General features: G+C 38.8%; 1 protein-coding gene across 1 annotated transcript in view; it reads right to left on the bottom strand.

Moving 5' to 3' along the window:
* Positions 1-18432, bottom strand: part of LOC135077901 (protein crumbs) — a 78666-nt gene extending 60234 nt beyond the window's left edge. Inside the window, exons 1-5 of the mRNA XM_063972437.1 lie at positions 18195-18432; positions 7508-7669; positions 4001-4212; positions 764-953; positions 126-222 (exon numbers count right to left, since the gene is read on the bottom strand). Coding sequence (XP_063828507.1) covers positions 126-222; positions 764-953; positions 4001-4212; positions 7508-7669; positions 18195-18243 — 710 coding nt within the window. The 5' untranslated portion in view covers positions 18244-18432. The remainder of the gene's footprint in view (positions 1-125; positions 223-763; positions 954-4000; positions 4213-7507; positions 7670-18194) is intronic.
* Between the last annotated feature and the right edge of the window lie 474 nt (positions 18433-18906).

The following is an 18906-nucleotide window of genomic DNA, read 5'->3' as shown; positions in this document are numbered from 1 at the left end:
CATGAGTGCATATGCACTGATCCGGCTCGAAAGACTACCACTAGAAACAACACCAGCAAAGCTACACATCATCAATTTATCATCGGAATTTATTACACATTGGAATAATTACGAGAAATACTCACCGGTCATGTCGTGATATGCACGTTCCGTGTCGCAAGCAGGGTTCATTGTAACAGTGGTCTTTAGGTGGGATTCTTAAAACATCTTTTCTGTCTTTGCCTGCAAAATAAAAACCGATTATAATTCACACGTACATTTAAAGAAGGAAAATAATGATATGCCTATGAGTGAAAGGGTACAAAATTGGGCGGGTACCGTGGTAGTTAGGCGGGCTGCTGATGAAACTAAAAGTGATGTGTGATAATAGGACAGACTACTCAGATCAAGGATTCTTGACGAGCAAGATCTAATAAATTGCAGATTAGTAATGTGTTTATTACTAGTCGGAAGACTTAGTGTGGGCACTGCACTGTGGGCAGGCCTCCCACTAGACCACTAGGTGGGCCGATGATCTGGTGTAAGTCCCGGTTAATAAATATCTAGATGCCGGCAGGTCAGGACCGACCGTTGTGGAAATCCTTGGGGGATGCCTTTATCCAGCATTGGGCGTCATTTAGAAGGAATAATAGTGACTGAGTTTCTTGCGTTGCTTCTCAGCACTGGCCCATTTATTGTCCCGAAGCAATGGTAGAGTCAATACTGTGACGTGTAAAAGCGCCATTTAAAAGCCTGCTTGCAAAAATAAAATGAGTATACTGACACTCGTCGGTGGTGAGCGGGCAGTGTCCGAAGTGCACGTTGCGGAACTGCGCGGCGGCGGCGTGGAACTCGAGCTGCGGGCCCTCGTGGATGCAGCCGCTGAACACGTTGCCCACCAGCAGCACGGCGCCGCCCGCCTCCAGCGCCTCCGGCGACAGCAGCTCCGGGTTCCACGTCACGTTCGAGATCACCTACACACGTTTTGGTCATGTCAAAACACAAGCTGGACCCAGGGCCGCGCCGCCCCTGTGTGCGATGTGTGCGGCGCACACAGGCGCCAAGACAATAGGGGCGCCGCGCCGCTACTGCCACCTATTTTTTTTTAAATGGAGTATCGATAAGTAAGTAGGTACAGTATGCGCAACATAAGCCTTGTACACAACAAAACAAATATTATGCTTATTAAACAAGTCTCTCAATATTTATATGTTTATTATGATTCAAGTTTATGGTTTCATTTTTACGCTTAGGCTTAGATTAATAAAACCTAAGCGCTTAGGGTTTTAGTTTACATTACTTACGAGCTCAACGTAAAACGGCGGCAGTTCTTTTGAACCTCAAATAAAGTATAGTTATTTTGAACCATAGAGGCGCCGAGTTTGTAATACAAAATGTTTATGACTATGAGTGAGTTTATGAACGCAACCCGATGCGATGCGTGCGAGTTGCGTTGCGACACAAGCGGGATGGGGTCCCGGGGATTCCCCGCCACGGGGATTTTAACGAAAGAGATAGCCAAGTCAAAACCACAGTATACAGGGTGTTTGGCGGAAGGTTAGACAAACTTCGTGGGTGTATAGGTAAGGTCATTTTAAGAATACAAGTTCGCCCATTTTACCCTAAGTGACCTACTTTTTTATTAATTGATGTTTTTGTTTATATTATTTTTTTTCCAAAATATGACCTAAAACCTGTTTTAATGTTTTTTCTTGCATGTTTTCAACCGCATTTTTTATTTGATATTAATATCGAATATGTCTTTAGTCAAATAAAATAAATTTCAGATCCAGATAATGATTGAATTAGATAAGTAACCCAGATAATGATTGAATTGATTGCAATCAAATTAGATAAGTATTTGCCTACGCAAAACAATGTAATTTTTCCATACAAAAAATCAAAATAATAATAATTAATATCCCGTAGCTGATCTTAAATTTTCCAGCTTTTAAGCTAAGGTAGAAAAAGCACAAACTATAAATAATAAAACTATAAATAATAAAAGACTATTAAACACACAGCATAAAAACATAAAAGTAATAAAATAAAAGAAAAAAGTGTGATAAAAGGGCGCCCGCTCAGTTTTAATCGGGACACCATGTTAGGATGTCCCGATTAAAACTTTAATTTTTTTTTTTAAATAGAATTCCAAGTTGAATTTTTTATCGTGGTTTGTACTTTTGTTAAACTTTGGCGGCTCGTAACTAGCTATCCAATCATTATCTGGATCTGAAATGTATTTTACTTGACTAAAGACATGTTCGATATTAAAATAATAAAAACGATTGAAAACACGCGAGAAAAAAAAAGCAGTTTTTAGGTCAAATTTGGGAAAAAATTAAATGAAAACAAAAATATCAATTAAAAAAAAATTACCACTTAGGGTCAAATGGGCGAACTTGTATTTTTAAAATGACCTTACCTATACACCCACGAAGTTTGTCTAACCTTCCGCCAAACCCTGTATTATAATTTAAGTATGATTAAAATATTCTTGCAAATGTTAGACTTGCTGTTTTTTTAAACATAGCATAGGTAGGTACGTAATAGTCATATTAGTATTATTATGATTAGAAAAAAGTCAGCTTCTTTGTTATTAATATTTAAGTATATACAATTCTTTGTATTAAGTATGTAAAAATTTAGTTCGAGTTTTCCTTTTCGTAGTAATTGGCAAGCAGAACGAACGGGATTTACCTATTTAGTATCCTAATTCCTAAGTGGTTTCCAATTATAATACACTTATGATAATATTATCTAAGTACTGTAAAACTGGAGAACATTTATTTTAGTCAAAATTAACAATTAAAATATTCGTTAAAAATTTAAATTCGTTTTTTTATGACGATTCATTAGAAAAGAGGCGCTTCATAGGTTCCGCACACAGGCGCTGGCGGCGGTCGGCGCGGCCCTGGCTGGACCAGTAGTTCTTGAGATTAGCGCGTTCAAGCAACTAACAGACGAACAAACTCGTCAGCTTTATCTATATTTATAAAAGCGAAAGGTCACTGACCGACTCACTCACTCATCACGAAATCCCAGAAACTACAAGTGCTAGGAGTCTCAAATTTTCTCAACATGGGGATTCTTTTTAGAACGAAGGTGCTTACTACGACGGGATTTGGAAAAATCTAATCCTAAGGGTAAAACGGGATCCACGGTTATATCCCTGGTTTTATTGTACAGTTATCTGAGATCGAAAGATGTCTCATAACAACAGACTTCTGCAGTTGATTGAACTATCTCATCAAAATTCACAGGCAGCTGAAGTGAAAGTAGAAATTACGTATAAATCTGTTTGTTACATCTTGATTCGATTCAATTATGTGTAATAAAATCGATAATTTTGTTGTTGAAAATCATTAATTCTCTTTTATTGAGCAAAACTTAATTTATAAAATTATTATACAAAGCTTACGTAACAATAAATAAATAAATAAATAAATAAATAAACAATTTAAGTTTAATACGTAACAGTGATTCAATAGAGTTCCTAAATATTCATATTGTGTTTTTACTTTATATTTCAAATTAAAAAATAAATCCATTATAACATCGTTCATAACACAACTACCTAATTAAGTCGAAACCCGTTCGCGTGCTGAATAAAAACTATCAAATACAAATACGACTGAACTCCGATCAGCTTTTCATGAATTTAAAAACATAGAAATTTCGTTCATTTCTGACAGCTTCGGGCCTTCGCCTACAAAGTAAACTACACCCGTCTCAGTTAAAGAAGAACCTAAAAGCGCAAGACGTTTTTCTAAGGGACTTGTAACAATGAGGCAAGCTAACAGGCGTTGTAGAAATCAAAAGGGCAAGGGGCATCCTTAACAAGCTGGTCTCGTAGCAGATGCCTGACTGCTTGTTGACGCTTCAGCAGGGCTCACCTGAGTGTCGTGATCCACCTCCAACAAAAGCGCGGGCGGCACGGGCCGGTAGCGCAGCGCCACCCAGTGCCAGCGGTTGTGACGCGTGACCTCGCGCGTGGCAGCGGCCTGGCTGCAGGGCTCACCTGAGTGTCGTGATCCACCTCCAACAACAGCGCGGGCGGCACGGGCCGGTAGCGCAGCGCCACCCAGTGCCAGCGGTTGTCCAGCGTCTCCTTGGCCAGGCCCACCTCGCGCGTGGCCTGCGTCGGCAGCGCCCACGACACGACCACCTGCTCGTATAAAGCGGTGACGTGCAGCGTGTACCGCTCGAAGCGCTGGGAGAATAGCTCACCACCTGGAAAACAAGCCCACTGTAATATCTTTCTTCTTTATAACAAACTTGGTGTTTACATTATAATAGAGTATAGATAGACCATCTTGAATCAACCGGGAACCACGCTAGAAATGCTGTTTAGCATATTTAAAACATTAAACTATACACATGGTCATAAATGCGCAAATGTCATGAAGGTGACAATTTATTCGCAATAAAAATGGGCACGTGCAATAGCAAAAGGAACTTGAATAGTATCTGAGTAGGTACTACAAGTTTTCGCCATAAACGTTTATAGTAAATACTCGCTAGAACAAAGGATGATCAAGCACGAATAATTCTTATTAGTCTCACATGTGAGGCAGTGAATTTGTTATAGCTCGTGTCAATTTATTGAAACAACAGCTGTGTCATCTACAACAAACATCGTAGGTACATGATGAAAGTGAAGATATCATCACATGGCCTACTTAGAAGTGAGGTGACTAGCAGTGACCCTTCGGAAACATAATGGTTAGTTGTATAAACACTGGCTTAGAACAATGGGCGTGTATGGTAAAACAAAATACTTTGCTAGAATGCAGTAATTAGTGGGCGGGTTCTATTCTACGGCTAATGGACGGTGTCTAGAACACAAACTGGATGCGTCAATTAGAGATCGTATCCATTAAGGTATTCCAATTTCTCGAAGAAGTAGTAATCGATACTTTTACGTTGACTAAAACATCTGAAAAGTAACATTCAGAGCATGGACAATAATAGTCGGTAATATAATATTTGATGCCGTCTCAAATAACATAAAACACCACAGCGAAAGTTTTTCGTTATTCTTCACGGTTATCAAAATAAATGTCAGCTGGTAATAATGGTAATTCACTAGCAGTAGTGATCCCTAACGACCTCAAGGTACCGTTACGGTTACTACTTCTTCGGAAGACGGAAGCCACACCGTGGAGCGGGTTAATGTAAGCTGAAGTACCTATGTTCGATGATGAGTTGCACGAGTCCTCTATAATGCAAAATGTAATATGAAATGCGTGGCGAAATGAAACATGCGGTTGAGTAGGTACACATCGGATTAATGTTAATCGACATTACGAGTATTATCATGCGAAACTGATTCGCGTTCATGGCGACCCATTGAATTAATATGCCATGTAATAATAGTCAAATCAGCCTTGTGCTAACAATAATTTGCTTTTATCTGAGGCATTAGGCATGGCGTTGCATCACGGGCTTATCGAAAAGGTAATTTGAGAAACGTAAGTTGATTTAACGCTGGATTGGAGGTTGAAACGGGTTTCCGATTGGAAACATTACAGATATTTCAATATCAGAGCGATATTATGATAATGTGCGGTTCAATAACTGGTATGCGGCATAATTCCCAGCAGATTACGGTGAGCCGAGCAGGCGCGCGCGCACCGCGAGCGTGACGCAAGTGACGTAACGACGCCGACGCGGGCCCGGCCCGAGCCGGCTTCGGCTAATCTGAACTGTGTCTGAACTTGCGCACCAGGCAATGATGTAACTGCACACATTCTAAGTTGTCGTTGGGTTTGAGGTCTCAACTCTCAACAGATAGCATCGCAGTGCTGTTATTCAACTGTAAAAGTTATCAATTTTACATTAACGGCAAGGGGTTAGTGGAGTTCAAAATCAATTTTCAGGTTGGAGTAATGTGCTATGTAATAGTCCACTAAGTGTGTTATTTTGATGGAAATCTCTAAATAAATGTTATCACAATCATTCTCCAAAGGTACATATTGCACTCTAATGTTATTTTACTCATGTAGTTTTGGATGGTCTGAAATACCGCTGTTTACCTAAACAAAGCAAGGCCAGCAATGTTACTATTATTCTGTTAATGACCTCAATAGTACGTATTTATGAGTAGGGCAAGTGTCAAATAAATGCCGATATATTCTCATTTGCGGTATTCCGGCGCCGCGGCCGCGGCCGTGCGGCGCTAGTTGCACGCATGCGCTTGATCAGCAAAAAATCGCAGATGCATAGCCTCGTAATGAGTTTCAAGACACGACAATTTGATTGATGTCCGCTCCAACTGGCTCGTGATGCAATTTTGATATTTTTTTGATGGTGCGATGGATTTTCTTCAGGGCCAACAACGTCACCGTCGAAGGTTATTGTATTATCAGAAATTTTGTAGAGCTCTTAATCTGTCCTTATAAGGAATCCCGTGGCGGGAGGGGGTGAATATTTTCACTTCCGAGATGCGACACCGCAACCGCGATAGTTTTCGAGACGTGAAATGAAAGCAAGCCTCGTGCGACCTTTGGCTAAGGCTGTGTACGTTGGCAACAGAAAGTCTGATTTTGACCCGTATGCCTTACAGTCATTGTAATAAGGAAAAAAGTTGTCTGGGTGTTTCCAAATTAGTGGAAATAACTCGTCCGAGTCAAGTAGGTACATTGCAATGCAATTCCATCTCGCACTTGTGCCGCTTAAAAAGTCACATTTTGTTTTTAAACTTTAAGGCCACAAGATTCAACTAGTACTGATGAGATTATAAGTTTTTTTCTTTTCAGAAAATATCATACAACCACAACTGCTTTCGCAACTTAATAGCAATCAGCGTGATTTTACTCGTAATTGCATTTGGTCTGGCCATAAATTGCTATAATTATCACATCACTAATGAATATGAGTCATACAACGCTGATTGTACGTAGGTACATGGTGTTTAGTTACATTACAAAAGGAAGGCAGTTAAATTATAATAGCAAATATTTGAAGTTATGTCAGAGCGAGCGGTGCATTTTTTACGTGCCGCTAGAATTGAGTCGATCACAGCACCGTTGGCGGTCGTCTGGCTGCGGTTAGAGGCCGTGGTCGGCGGACACTTTTCCGATTGCACAACGTGACGCGTTGGAGGACCACGGACTCTGGTGGCAAATGGAAATCATTATGGAAAAGCGGCCACCAGAATCGAGATTATTCCAAAGAAATTACATTACTGCCAGTCCATTAGTTTTGATTTTGGAAATACGCCTAATATAAGGCTGTCCGAGCCAACTGCCAGCTTCGTTGTAGGTATCAAATTCCGATCCGCTATGCCCTCTTTGAACGTCCAATCAGTTCCATGATAAATTGGATTAAAAATACAAGTGTGCCTACGTCAGGTAGTTACATACGCAAGTCTTATTAACCGACATTTTCCTATGATCGCTTTCAGTTCCCGTGATTTCATTTACCTGATGCCTTCAAGTGTCTCTCTAACAAGAGCAAGTTATTGGTAGCCATATCCATTTGTAAAGTTGCAAAAACCTAATTGAATGAAGACTACAATACTCACCAACGCAAGTTCTAAAGCTAAGTCCTACGAGTTGCTTGAGCGATATGGGGCGGGAGAGGTGGATGTAGGAGCTGCCGTTGAAGTAGGCCTCGGGCCGGTCCGACGGGCCCAGCGGGTCCGCCGCGCGCGCCGTCGCCGCCCATAGCAGCAGCGCCAAGCTGCCTGCAACAACGAGGAACACAGGTTAACGATGTGCTCATTATTTTTTTATAGTGGACTCTTCTTCTTCTTGTCGTGTCGACAACAAACCTACACAGTGTCAGCCCAAAACTCTGCCACAAGAGTGGCGTTGTCAGTAGCCTTCATTAAATCTTCCTGCGTGCAGTTATTTGGGCAAGCAGGGCACGACATCATGTGCTTCGTCGACTGGGGAATAGTGGACTCTGTTGTATAAACATACATGGTACCTACGCAGTACGAGTTATTTTACATTGTTAGTCGGTTAAGTTTAAGGATTTACTGCTGCTGAACACAACCTGAGACCCGCATCTTGCAACAGTACCGCAGCCTCCGAGCGGACTTACTGGTAACAGGATAATAAAGACTTCTAACTCGGTACATACGCACCAAATTGATAACGTAATCATATCAATTACCTATTTATTAATTCTGATTTGCAATTATTTAATCGTGTATTTTCCTGAATTATACATATTGTTAATTTTTCCTTATTCTTATCCTCAAAATTGGATTAAATTATAATTACAACTATTACTATGTAAATATGAGATATTATTGATATTATTTTATTACACACGCATATTTTGAGTTTCAAGTTATTGTAATATTTTTTTAAAGATTTGGAGAAAGAAAGACTAATCATTTTGGAATGAATATGAATATTTAAGTAATATTCACTTTCTAGATAAGACTAATAATGAAAGGCACAGAAAGAATCACTTAAGTTTAGTTAGGTACCTAAACCAAGTGGCTTGGTCTCCCACGTTCATTTACATAACTAACCTACTTAAAACATTTAATCCGTTATGCATGTAGTTACGTGGTGGGTATTTTATTTCTTTTACATTGAATTACTCTATTTCCTGTAGTTTGGCGATGTCTCGTTTCCAATATGAACTTCCATCACCAAATTCGTACTGGGTGACTAAACTTTATATTATGTGTGTTGTACCCATAAGAACAAAATGTATGCGTGCGTAGAATTAATTATTGCTTACTGCGATACCTGTCACCACAACAATACCACATTATAACATCGGAAGGTGCATTATGCTTAAACAACTATGTATAACTAGCCAAAGACTATACTTAAACAAAACTCACTGGATAGACTTAGTAGACTTGTTTGAAAATATTTAATAGTAAGTTTTATTTAAATTCATATTTTAAGAAAAAAATATCATCATCAAGTCTCAAAATAAGTAGGTTTTTAATTTCATGTCTGATACTGGATGTTAACAAGAAACTTTAAATGAAAGAAGTTAAGAGAGAACTAATTTAGTATAGCAGAGTGACCACCATGTATATTAATACTACAAAGGGTATTTAATTTTGTTTGTAGAAATCTTACGACGGCTGCATAGAGCTGGCCAGCGGCCAATGTCACTCAGTTCCTTGACTCCGCTGATGCTCCAGGAATCCAATTAGGGACACCACACCACCTGCGTAATCGAGTTACGATCGATTCGCGCCGCTCAACATCGATACACGCAACTCAATTCACAAGCGATGAAAGCTCTTATCGATTAGAAAACGTCGAGTCTGTCGTCGATCCGTGTCTAATCCATAACTGTGCAGTATACGAGTATTGCATGGTACCGTACTATCACTTCGCAGAAATTCCACCAATTTTAATTTAACAGTATCTTTCTAAAACTAAAGAGACAAAGTAACGGCAAGTTTAATTAAATGCGATGACTGTATCTTTAACAATGTTTAAGATCCGTTCTATTCTATACAATAAATGCAATCTTTGAAGTCTGTTTCAGCCGTGGGAGCATTTTAATAGTAGAGCCACTTAGCCGGCTATATTTTTTCAACGGCTATTCTTCATTTTATGTACAAGCGCTTGAAAACTTATTTGTAAGTTTTTATGAATCATTTTTATGAATATGAAAAAAAAATGAGTGCCTCAAGGATAACGCGAATATTTAGTTTGGATTCTTACGAGGGAATTCTATTGGACCTACAAGATGAACGATTGTATGCATTAGGTTCTTTCTGTAATAGATCGAAAATACAATCACAAGCTAATCTAGCTACCTTTCGCCACAACTTCTGTAGACGTTGCAATTAATCTAAGGGACAATATTATTTGATCCTCTAAAAACTAATTGATCTTTTTTGTATGTGCACTTTTAAAAATAAATGGTGTGTTTTATTATATTTTATCTTTATATTAATTATTGGGTCTATATTAGTTGATCTACGGAAAAATTGTGAATTATCTTCATTTAAGGTAACATAATATTTATGTTTAACATACTCTTTTAATATTTAGTAAACAAAAATATTTGATCCTCTTTTTTAGTTATTGATCTTTAATTTTGTTAATTTGATGATTTTTATATCAAGTTTGCCTTTTAATATTGATCACCTAATAAATATATTTCGATCTAAGTATAACTTAACTTTAAAATAATATTTGATCTAACTAAAAATATTATTGGTTAATATTTTTAATTAAAAAATATCTTTTAATTTACGCGGTACTTTGTGGTTGAGTGACAATCGTCCGTCATTGGTCGTTTACTGAGTTGGCCAAGGGCTTAGCGGCCAATAAGCAAGCAGAATGGGACATTGCCATGTTTGTTTAAATTACAAGCTTTGCTTAGTTTGGGACTAGAGGCGCTGTGTAAAATAATTTCTTACTTCTGGCATCCCTGAACCTGACATCATAATTTTTACCTCTTTATTTTTTTTTCAAATCGCAAGGTTGATTTTATCTTAGTACACCGATCACGACCGTGATCATTGAGAGTCATCTGTCAACGGGTCGATTAGACCCGATAAAAGCACTAAACGATATTTTTTTTATTTTTAGTGCGACATCGGGTTACGACCCGACGACCTGATAAGTTTTTTTTTTCCAAATATTTGCTGTGTTTGACGAAACAATTGCAAAACAATATTTATCTTTCGTACTATTGAATAGACCGAATACCAACGCATTCAGCACCTAAGGTCAATTCGACCCGATAACGCAGTGTGAACGTGATAAGTATGCTTTTTTAATAAAAAATAAATCTTTGAACATCAAGTGCCTTTAAATAGTTTCCATCCTTTGACTACAACTTAATAAAAATAAGTACCATAACATAATAATTATTTTGAAGATTATTTGATATAGACAAAAAAATAATTTATACAAATCGAATTATTTAAAAAAGTATCACAATATTGAATATTTGGTGCTCATTTCTCTTATTTTTGAGGACTAACAAGAAACGATCGGATTTAATTGTTACATCTCAAAAAAATTTTGCGTATATCAAAAGAGGTTAAAATATCGATCGATTTCATTTATTTTATGTCTCAAAGCGTGGGACGTCCACCTACAAGGTGGACCGACGACATCGTAAAGGTAGCAGGGAAGCGCTGGACGCAGACCGCTGCCAATCGATCAACATGGAAAGCATTGGGGGAGGCCTATGTTCAGCAGTGGACGTCCTATGGCTGAAATGATGATGATGATGATGTCTCAAAGAAAGAGGATCAATCATTAAAATAGATGGCCATTTAGATTTTTTTATTTGCCGTTTTTGCTAATTTAAAAAGATCATTTAAATACATGCCTTAATCTAATGCATTCATGTACATGTATAGCAAAAACAAGTCTACAACCAGTCTATCGAGCCGTGGGATATGTTAATCGCGTGTCAATAAAATTCTCGACTGCATGCAATTGCACGGCATATCAGCGACACGCGTACGTTGCGCGAGCGCTGGCACGCAACGCTCGCGGCTGTTGCGACTGCTGTCAATGACTGCACCGCCAACCGATGCTTGATGCAATGCAACCGAATTCAAGCAATGGTAGAAGACAAACAATTACAAATTGAAGACGACAGGAACAGTGTATCATCAGTAAAATAATAACAAAATAGAGATATAGGTACCAGTGGCCAAGAGTTTTGAAGTTTTAGCAACGTAGGTACTAGCTAGAACAACGGGCGGATGTGTGGTTGTCAAGAGGTACTGGTATGTATTCTATTGAGAACTCGGTTTTTGCACACTCAGTCCATTCGTCATGGAACTATGAATCGCAAACGTGTTCTTAGTTATTTCAAAAATAAACAAAAAATATGGCCTTAGAAGTTACTTGAGTTCAAAGCTGGAATTTATTCATAATGAAACTGGCAAGTAAAGTCATTCATACTCGTGTAATACCGATACCGTTAGCCAGGAACGATAACAAAGCGCAAAATTGGAGCAAAGAACTGTAAGCAAAACAACAGAGGCAAATTGTTTTCAGATTCCCAGCGACATAGCCGTGAACCTCTATTATTAGTCCGGAGGAGTAGCGGGCGGCTAATAGAATTGTCAGCCTTAGGCCTCCGATCCGCCGCCGCCAGCCAGCGTGGGCGCCACGCGAGCGAGGCTGCACTTGCGAGTTGCGACATTCGCACTGACGCGACCACTGTAATGTGGTACCACCAGCCAAAGTGAACTCTCTTGCCACACACGCAAGGCTGATAAGATACTATTGTTATTCGACACAACAATAGGCCGTTACATACAACCTCAGCAGTTGTAGAACGTCTCGATTCGGCTGTTTTGAACTGGACGTAAACAAATTGGGAAAACCCTCCACTAAAGAATCTACAAAAGCATCATGACAAAAGATACTATAATGCAGTTTTAAGTATCTCTCTCTCTCACACACAATAAAAGTTTATCGGGCAAGTCGATTTCAAGTCATTCCTTGCCCATGTCATGCGCATAGCGGCGCGGTGACGTCACGCGGGCAGGTAGCGCCGCACACCGGCGCGTGAGTCACCGGCCTGTGCCTTCGCCTTCCGGAAACCAATGACTACATTTAACGGACTCTGATTAAGAGTTCACATCGGGCATTCCCACTTTCACAGCAACTGCTAATGAGTGACAAACGGAGGCAATGGAGCTCATAGAACGGAATATTAGTTCCGTAACCGTACTCACTTTTATTGAAATTTTCAGTACCAACAGCTTTCTAATGTAATTCTTTTATTTGCCCACAATTGGACATATTTTACGCTGTATGACTAAAATTGGTTACTACACAGCCACTATCTAGCGAATCTAATCCACCATAATAGCGGCCTTCACGCTCCCGCCAAATCTACGAACATTGATGTTTCTCGATTCAAAATTTCTACAGAATTTGAGGTTGTCAACAATACAACAAGAGATAGGTAGGCAGAATAATAAAACAACACGCGGACAAACTGCATTCCTTTTTGGAGCAAAATAACAATCGTGGAAAGAGTGTGCTCGAGTAAAACGAACACCAACTTCCAAGTCAAACACTGATGCGGTAGCGATCCCAACAATATCATTATAAATATCTTAAGATGTGGACGTATCCATGCAGCAAGTGATGGTTGTTGGAGTAGCTAACTACGTACGTACGTAGTAATACATCTATTGCTAGATATCATAATACGGTGACAAAATCTAGTAGAATGGTGAAGAAATTTTGAATCGCATGAAACTGGAAAAGACATGACTTGAAAAGCCGCAAGATTAGAAGCTCATTAGCATAACATACCCTGACAATCAACAGCATTCATGCGAGTAGGACCCAATCTCTTATTAGGGTTATTGTATTTTTATCTACATTTGCTTAACCAGTGTCTTCTGCCAGGGCAACTCCAATGTCTTTGTCGTGGGCCACAGCTCAATGTAACGGTAGTGCGGTGCCGTTGCGCGACTCGCAGTCTGTCGCCGCGACACCATCGTAGTGCTCATGCACTGTTCCTTACGGTTCGAGAAGTAAAACAATAGGTTGTACTCCCATAGATCTTACTCAACCCATAGAAGTAGAAGCTAACATTCTTAACTAACTACTGACCACAGATATGTCTGAGCTGCCTAGTGGTTTATGTAGCTGATGATAACTTTGCCAAACCCAAAGAAATTTAAAATTATGTAGTTGGTCTCACTCAGTACAAACACCACTAACATAATTAGGCTCTTGGTGGGATTTTTAGGTGTAAAATTTTGAGTTACTAAACCGATAAAGCTACTTTAGATCCCAACTAATATTATAAATGCGAAAGTAACTCTGTCTGTCTGTCTGTCTGTCTGTCTGTCTGTCTGTCTGTCTGTTACGCTTTCCCGCTTAAACCTCGCAACCGATTTTGATGAAATTTGGCATAGAGATAGTTTGAGTCCCGGGAAAGAACATAGGATAGTTTTTATCCCGGTTTTTGAAACAGGGACGCGCGCGATAAAGTTTTTCTGTGACAGACAAAATTCCACGCGGGCGAAGCCGCGGGCGGAAAGCTAGTTATTCATAAGTTGGGATTTCTTATTTCCAAATAATGTCTCATAATGAAACAAGTGGAAAAAGTGTACAATGGTGTACGAATAATGAGATTTGTATAAACAATTTGTCATAGATTATTGGTTAAAATATTGTAAACAATAAAAATACTTGACTGGCGACCTTTTAAAACACAAAACAAAACGGCAACTTTGATCAATAAATTCACGAGCGAGAGAATATTTTACGATTTTAGTCAATAGTTACAGAGCACAAATAGAAAACCATGCGGCTTGTTTGTACGTTACACGTGAAAGCGGAGATCCAGTCCCGCCAGGCAAAACAGAGTGCGCTGGAAATCAATACGCGATATAATAATATTGTTCCGCCATGGCACCCGGCCGGTGCACCGGCTTGCAGGGCGGGGCTGTCTGGCTGGCCTCTACATAGCACAGGCTAGTGCTAGCTAGCTAGTACAACGTGACTATGAAGTACAGATCGACCCGCGTGGCACTGCTGGCCCCGAAAATAACACGCTTTCCACCTCGCCTCTAACTCCAATTAAATACGCTCCGAGACATTAGACAATTAAAACAATTGGAAACATTATAGCGGCATAAACCATACAAGTAACAATGGCAAATCATGAGGAGGAACTCAAGTAGAAAAGGTTCTCATGACGTTTATGAGTTTGAAGTGGATGCTAAAGGGAATTATGGATGCCGCACTCGAGCACGTTGATCTCGTCGTTATCGCTCGACACACGTGAAATCACAATCCCCATCCAATGCCGTTATAACTGCTTTCTCAGAAGAAGAACATAACAAACTCATTAGGGAAAAAAAATGTCAAGTGCCGGCAGCCGTAACGCCTGTAACAAAATCCACTTGAACCATGACTTTTTAAATTAGCTTGTCTAGTTTTCACGGTATATTAATATTATTATACTTAACGACTTATGGGAGGTTTTAATGCAGCAAATACTTTGGCATTTTGAATTTATGTTTAAGATGAAAGTTTTTTTCTCAAAACAAGCTATCTTTCCCATGCACGGGAAGGAAACGACTTTTTGTTTTACACGACAAGTTCGTGCACATTTCTAAATTGACTTTATTAGCAGCTCATTATAGAGTTAATTGGAAGTCAAAGTAAGATGTATCTAGTCACTAGTCGAATACACAGCAGAATGCACTACAGCTCGTTAACAGGCGGAGAACCAGTTCGCAGACGCTCGAATAAGTTACACAATGTCCGTTTTGGCAATCCATTGTCTTATTCATGTGCTCGAGTTGCTTTCATTTAGGTCTTCGAGTAACTAAACATTTAATTCTTGTTTCTGTAACCCAACACACTCAGAGTGGTAAAGAACTGCCGTTTCTCTCACCGTGAAACTCCGCAAGGCACACGCGACGTCACGTCCATTGTTTATTTATGAACGCAAACGTATCCACCAAATGATTGTGATTTTGCTCATGCTGGAAGAGGTCACCGAGGTTATTATGAAGTTATGAACATAATAAAATTCTATCTAAGGTGTTGCTTTTGACAAAGTGGTATAAAATTCCGCGTAATAAAGTACCTATATATAGTAGCTCAAGGAAAATGAAGTTTGTCTGCAGTAAACATTAGAATCTAAAGAGCAGATGAACTAAGGATAAATATTATTCAGTAGTCAGTTGGTTACAACTATTTTAGTGCTTTACTACCTACCTTACAGAATGTAACGGTTAGAAGAGATTAGACTTAAGAGTTGATAATTTAGTTAGAATATTTACTCGGACCGTCCGGTTATGAATGACTTATAGTTCGGCGCACCCTGTGCAGTCAACGTGGAGCAATTCATAGCAATAGCAGATTAAAGTAGCGGTGGAGAAATCTCTATAATCTGACGGGAATGAACAAGGTGACGATTTTTTAAATCTTTTTGAGCCAACAAGTTTATGATTCTTTACAACAAGATTGCTGAAACGAACTACGTGGTGTCACTAAATTATGTATTCAAGTTCTCCTTGCAGCATTAATACCCCCAAAATCAAAGATTAATGAGTAATAAGGGGTGCAGGCAGGCACTGACGTCACGCTTGGTTGGCGGCAGCGAACCACGCAGGGTTGCTTGGAGACCAATTTGCATCAACAAAATTATATTACGCTAACCTTGAATCCCTTGTAATTACTTGTCGTTTGTCGTACTTTGCCAAACTAGGCTTCTTTCTTGCCTAGTTTATTTTTCTTTTTTGCTATCGTATCGAATATGAACAGGTGACTTTTTAAATAAGGACGTATTTCGGCTGACCTCTTTATAAGCTTAAACAGGCTTGAGTTTATTCTTAGCGTGTCATAATATTATTCTAAAACTTCGTTTCAGAATGTAGACCGTAATCTTCTACACGACATGATCAAATCTACCGACTACCGACTACCGTAGCTTACAATTAACCAAACAAAGAAAAAGATGCGGGAGTCCGATTCGACTTGAGCCTTCCCAAAATACCTAGAATATGAATGAAATCGATTTGTGTTCTGGAACAGGGCCTGCTCTTGCGACTGGCGGCGACACCTGGCTATGGCGCGCGCCTGCAGGTGGGTGAAACCTGCCCTCGCATTCCGCGCCCTTTTAGGCAGAGCAGGCACGGGAATACAATAGGCCGAGAAAAAGGCGCAACCCATAATGGCTGACCTTGCCAGAAGAGAGGTTTGGCTTTTGTAAATGTTACTTCATAAACAACTGGACAAGCAATGTTTATTCCTAGTCACAAAGATAGTAGCTACAGGCAGCATTCAATCATATTATTTATTGGGGAGATCCAGTGAGCAGAGGGAGTGAAACGAGAATGGCTTAACATCGACAAGATAACGGTAATATCGGGATTTGTGGGCTTCTAAAATACCACAGCATTCAATCAAGACCCAGTTCCTATGTAGGTACTTTCCTTCAGTAGGTATCGCAAATCTCGTATTGTACGACGTCACGGGATACCGGGATCGCGCGGTACAGCGATTGGATGGGTACCTACTTCCAGGCTTTTTAAGTTTGTTTGAATAAAACAAGGAACATTTTCGAGGGAACCTGTGTGAATGAAAACGAGAATCCACAAATAAATACCTACACTATGTAGGTATCAAAATTATTATGTACCATTAAAGTTTTATGGATAATTACCTAGTTATACATATTAATTGGATTTTTAACACACAAGATCAATCTTACAACAAATATCTAACAGACTTTTTATTAATCTGTTCTAATCATGTTTCATTTTAATAATTTTTCTGTTTAGCTACTTTTTCAAATTATAATTGGTGATTTCTGGGATAAGATAGAGATCAAGGCAAGTCCATTAAATATTTCCAAAAAATATGCATTGTCTCTTTAATTGGTCAAAAGGACTTCAGCAAGTAGTTGGTGGTGTAGTTTATTTTTTTTAAATACAGTAGTACCAGAAAGTGTAAAAGATTAGTAGAAACAAAACACTTTCCATTGCTGTTGAGGCTCCAAAGCAACAATGAGTGCTTTCATTTGAGAGAGCCAAGCCAGTGGGTTTCACTTTTGCCACACTTGTAAATTATTTCGCTGTGCACATGCTATCTAGTCCAAATGAGAGTCAACAAGCATGACAGTATATTCAAAATGAACTAGTACACCTGTGTGTGATAAATCTCTTATGGATGCTTACTGATATCTTTTTAAATTATGATTGTGAGTTAATAGGTACTACATATAAAGAAATTAAATAAAAGTAGGTAGGTAATTTGTGTATCTCTAATACTTTATGCCTACATTTTACAAGTTTTTTAATTCTCTCCAGAAACAATAGTTTTAAAGCATTTATTTATTAAATAACAAAAACATTATGTGCAATGTAATTAAACAAAAATATAATATTACTTTTAAAACAAGGATTCACAGTTGTTGTTCAGTCTAAGATACAGATTCTGCATCAGAAATCACTTATTTTTTAGTTTGACAGGGTATTGACCCTAATATCATATGTTCCAGGAATGTTCCCTAAGAACTTTGTATTTGATCGTTTGATTTTTTGCTCGAGTTACTCAAATACTAGTAGGAAGTTTTACACAAAGTTTTTATTATTGGTCAGTGTATAATTGCCTGCCTTCACCTCGCCCTTTCACAGACGCCCCATTTACTGCTGCACATTGCACATCCACTTTACTGCAAGTGCTACAGTTTTTCAGGTACAACGTTCAACCAGTGGCAGAAGTGAATGCAGAAACTCGTGAAAACGAGTAAAATCGACTTACCTGCGACGTTAACGGCAGCGCGTCGCCTCCAAACTATGTCCACCTTCATTTATGTCGAAATAATCAAAACACACATAAACAAACTGCTACATCAAATTAACACTCAAAGTTTTCTAAAACATATTTCACTTGGTTGTGGCAAAATAACGTTAAATAAAATAAACGAAATCATACGAAAAACACAAAGCTTTACAAACAATAAAATAAAAAAAAGTTTGCGGCACTTCACCCTGCACAGCTCATGACTGACTGATTGAATAGGATTGGGTAAAAAATATCGATATATCAAAATATCGATATTTTTTTAGAAAAATATCGATAGAAATTAGCGATATTTTTTCCGGCGATATATCATTTTTCGATATTTATTTTCAGATATCAAAATCGATATATTTTAATATTTTTAAAGCTCTGCTATTGCTCTTAAATGGTTCTCTCGGATATTGCTCTTAAATATTTGATATGTCAGGCATCTTCAGTGTCATCTGAGAGGGTAGCTTCAGTGGTAAATTTGGCTGTGCCAAATTATAGGAGCAGACTTACAGGAGAACACATCAAACAAAGAGTGCTCCTGATGTCAATATCAGACAAATACATACTGGTTTGAATAATGTTTTTTTGTCAATGTTTAATTGCTATCTCCAACCCGCCTGCCAAGCGTGGAGATTATGGCAAAACCCTCCACTATAGTGGAGGAGGCTCATAGTCCAGC

The sequence above is a fragment of the Ostrinia nubilalis genome, chromosome 2 (genome assembly GCF_963855985.1).
Source record: "Ostrinia nubilalis chromosome 2, ilOstNubi1.1, whole genome shotgun sequence".
NCBI lineage: Eukaryota > Metazoa > Arthropoda > Insecta > Lepidoptera > Crambidae > Ostrinia > Ostrinia nubilalis.
This window is presented reverse-complemented; position numbering and strand designations above follow the sequence as displayed.